The sequence below is a fragment of the Triticum dicoccoides genome, chromosome 2B (assembly GCF_002162155.2).
Source record: "Triticum dicoccoides isolate Atlit2015 ecotype Zavitan chromosome 2B, WEW_v2.0, whole genome shotgun sequence".
Taxonomy (NCBI): Eukaryota; Viridiplantae; Streptophyta; class Magnoliopsida; order Poales; family Poaceae; genus Triticum; species Triticum dicoccoides.
In genome coordinates this window covers 10,448,103-10,452,061 of record NC_041383.1, presented here as the reverse complement: position 1 = coordinate 10,452,061, position 3,959 = coordinate 10,448,103, and the positions used below count along the sequence as shown (strand labels likewise).

Sequence of the window (3,959 nt, the reverse complement as noted above, 5' to 3'; positions counted from 1 at the left end):
CTAGGTGCTATCCTACATCCATACACACGTGACGTTGTTTGCTGTGTGCGTCTGTTGCTAGTTGCTACCCGTCTTCCCGGAGCATAATTATTTTTTCGTGTTGATGTTTCAAAATATGCATATTACTAAATGTACCCCTGAAGGTTAATGGACTAAGACATGTCACCAAATGGGAGTTGTTTCGTCGGTAAATAGACCTTTTTTCACAGCAACGCCTTCGATCGGTGTATCCCTGAAGGCGTTGATGTGGAAGAAGTCCATTTACTCATAGGTGTTTATTTCATACCTCGTAACCAGTGGCGGGGCTAGACAGAAAGCATTGGGGGCGGGGACGCAAAAGATGAAGAGTTGGGGGGGCCAAACGCTAATTTTTCCCTAAGCTAAGCCCTTCAAATAAAAAAATCTTCAGGAATATCTACAAGGCTGTGGGGGGGAGGGGCACAGCCCCCCAGGTCACCACATAGCTCCGCCGCTGCGTAACTGTTTTGTAGTGGTTGTATTTGTTACGTACTCCGTTTAATAAGAAATAAGAATGGATGTGTGCAACATAGTGATGCGAAGACGGAGGGTTTCAACCCTTTATTCCCAAAATAAGGCAAATTTATAATATCATTTAATGTTAATGAACTAAGACATATTAATTATCATGGTGGCGGCTTTTATGTCACTTATTGTCTAGTATCGTAGATAAACTAACGGTCTCTATTATCTCACCCACTATTGCACGCACTTGTTCAGAATATTTTGGATTTACGCCGTCGAATTCTAGAACAACTGCTAAAGACCACTTCTTGAGGGTGTTTACATGAGGGGCATTTCCTCAGATTTCTTTGTATTTAGTTCAAATTTAAAGCAAATAACAAAGCTAAAAAATAAACTATTCTCTAACTAGAGAAAGGGTGCTTACATGAGACATCCGCACAAAAAAGCCTACGAGTTTGCTATTCTCAACGTCAAATTGACATCGTGTACAATGGAATCCATGCAAGATTTATTTTTGTGCATTATTGCGACCCAGCGCATTCTTGTGCAGTGCTCACTCAAAGGGTGAATGTACTACTTTTTTTTTTGAGGGAAAACTGAATGTACTACTAGTACCACACAAATCCACACACATATATGCATTCCTCTCACTGACAAAGTGATGTCATCTTTGCCCACTTTCAACAATTATTACACACAGATTAACCAGGCAACACCAATTATTTGATACTACACCACACACAAGCACCAGCTAATTACTAATTAATCACCCTATATAATAATTATATATACTAGCTAAGTAGCTATACTAATCCCACACCGTGGTAGTAGGAGTAGTACGAGCGGCAGTGACAGAGAAACTCATCAGTGGTCTGCATGACACGTGCCGCCGCTACATGCAGAAGGAGGAGGAGCTCATGTGGAAGCAGGGGAGCTCGTGCTGCTGCGGCTGAGCTGCCGGCGGCGGGGCGTTCCCGCCGCTGCAGTTGCTCTCCGGCGAGGACGACGCGGACGTGGAGGATAGGGAGTAGTTGCCGTCGGGGCGGCCGGGGTTGAAGGGCGGTATGACGTCGGCCGAGGCCGGCGGGGGCGGGTGGCGCCAGCGCGGGAGCGGGCCGGCCAGGAGCAGGGTCTGCAGGAGCGGGCCCGCCGACACCACCGCCTCCACCAGCCGCCCCTTCTCCGGCAGCCGCCGCGCCAGCGCCATCTCCACCTCGGCCTCCTCCTCCGACGTGGCGGCCTCGTCCATGGCCACGACTCCTCCTCCCAGCCCCAGGACGCCGTGGAGCGGCGGGTCGGGCACGCTCTGCGGCGGCGGTGGCTGGGCGGCGGTGTGGTGGTGGAGCAGGAGCAGGAGGGAGTGGCAGTGGCGCCGGAGCTCGTCGCGCTCGGCCGCCGCGCACGCCACGAGCCGCGCCGCCTCGTGCTCCACGCGCCGCAGCTCCTCCCGGTGCGCGCCCCGCGCCGCCTCCAGCTCGGCCAGCGCGCGCAGCAGCGCGTCCCGCAGCTCCGACGCCGTCGAGAAGCACTCCAGCTGCTGCTGGTGGTGGTTGCCGTCGTCGAACGCGGCGAGGGACGGGTCCCACGGGCCGTAGGCGAGCGCGGCGTGGGCCGGCTGGAGGTGGCCGTGGAGCAAGGGGTGGCAGCCGGCGCCGTGGTCCTCCATGGAGGAGCGTTCGGGTGGTTTTGGGTTTAGAAATGTGTGCTGCTAGTGAGGATGATGGGATGATGATGGTGAGGATGATATGTGCATGGGTGTGGGTGCGTGCGTGGGATCTTGGCTTGGGGATGGGGGTGTGCCTGGGTATATATACACACGATCTCTTTCTAAGCTTTCTTTGGTGTTTATTTTTGAAATAATAAATTAAAACAGTGTTGTTATAAGATTATTGTTGAATAATGTAATCACAGAAGGTGTGCTGGATGTATGAATATTCATAATTGCAAATGCATATACTATCAGGTTTGCTATATTCTTTTCGGCGAAACAACAATTAGTTGTTTGATTGGAAAAAATGATTGAAGCAGGGCCAACCAAGAAAGCACATGTAAGAAACAAAAAAAATATGGAAATGCAAAAAATCTGATGTCAAATTTTTAGGCATGGCAAATTGAACGTTCTTATCACCCTCGGTAAAAATAATTTGCCATGACGTTCGATTTGCCATGGCTAAAAATCTAACATTCACTAGGTATTCGAATCCAAAATATAACGGATTTGCTGGACATCGGTAGACTGTAATTTTTTTTTCCTGCCAGTGAGCTCTGTTTTTTTATTCCACTTGATTTATTTTTTACTGCAATCAATTTTTTAAGAAAGGAATCATTTCTTTTTTCCCCTATGCGGTGCATTTTCAATCTACGGTAGCTGCACATTTCAAATTTGTGCAACCATTGTTTTTGTTTTATTGGGTATGTTCTCATTTTTATTTTGGCCGACTGAAACTTTGTGTTTTTAATGCGTCGATGATTTTTTTTGTCACTGAACTTAATTTGATTTGGGTCTTTCCTCTGGTGTGTTAAACATTCTAGTTGTCTTTGTCGAAAACTTTTCGTCGACTGATTTGTAAGAAATTTCCACTCGACTAGCTTTTTTTAATCTTGCCTCCGCTGCGTAAAAATATTCTAGTTGACTGGCGTGTAAAAGATATCCACTGACTTGTGAGCAGTCAGACCCAATATAAAACACGCTAGAGCGTGGAGTAGGGATTAGAGGAGGAAAGAAAAACAGAAAAGTGCACAGGCACATCGTTTCCCTGAAACAAGGGCGACATGGCTCACAACCACCCAACACACGTCTAAATTAAACAAAAAGCTAGTATGAATCTTCTCCTTTTTACCTTGGGAACCGATAATATCCTCGAATCCTTGTTTGCTAAAGGTCCATGATGCATTCCTCGCCAAAAAAAAGGTGCAAGTTGCATGACTGGTAAACACAACAAAATTCGTACGTTCAGGAGACATGAAGATTCTGCGCCTGATCTCAAATGCACCATCGTGAAGAATTAAATCGAAGAAAATTAGTAAAAAAGAAAAAAAATTAACAATCATTATTGAATGTTTTATATACATGCAAATTTACGCGAAGAAGAAAACATTGCTGATACCCTGAGCGAAACTCAAAAAATCGATGCCCCAAAAAGACTATTTTTTGAAGCATTTTGAAGTGATGTTGTATTTTTTTTTAAACCTCCACGAATACAACTTCGTTACCAAATTTGTGCACATGAAGAAGTCTTAGTAATGTTTGTTGTAAAAAAATACTTTAAAAAAGAATCTTTGTTCCTCTTTCTATTTTACTGTTATAGAGAAGCATTTGAGCTCGGGATTAGAAGGGCACTTTCGTAGGTTTTGGTTTGTATTATGGTGGATTATTGTATTTTTTGTGGTTTTAAATAATCAATTTTTCTGTAAAATATAAATTATTTCATTCTGATTACTCACTTGAGCCACACTTACCACAACTTATTTCTGGA

General features: G+C 45.3%; 1 protein-coding gene across 1 annotated transcript; it reads right to left on the bottom strand.

Moving 5' to 3' along the window:
- Nucleotides 1-1,095: 1,095 nt before the first annotated feature.
- Nucleotides 1,096-2,245, bottom strand: LOC119366807. Its single transcript, XM_037632520.1, has one exon. The coding sequence runs from the start codon at nucleotides 2,147-2,149 to the stop codon at nucleotides 1,376-1,378; it is 774 nt and encodes a 257-aa protein (XP_037488417.1). The 5' UTR covers nucleotides 2,150-2,245; the 3' UTR covers nucleotides 1,096-1,375.
- Between the last annotated feature and the right edge of the window lie 1,714 nt (nucleotides 2,246-3,959).

Coding starts and splice junctions, on each gene's coding strand:
- LOC119366807 (XM_037632520.1), bottom strand. CDS start 2,149: ATGGAGGACCACGGCGCCGGCTGCCACCCCTTGCTCCACGGCCACCTC.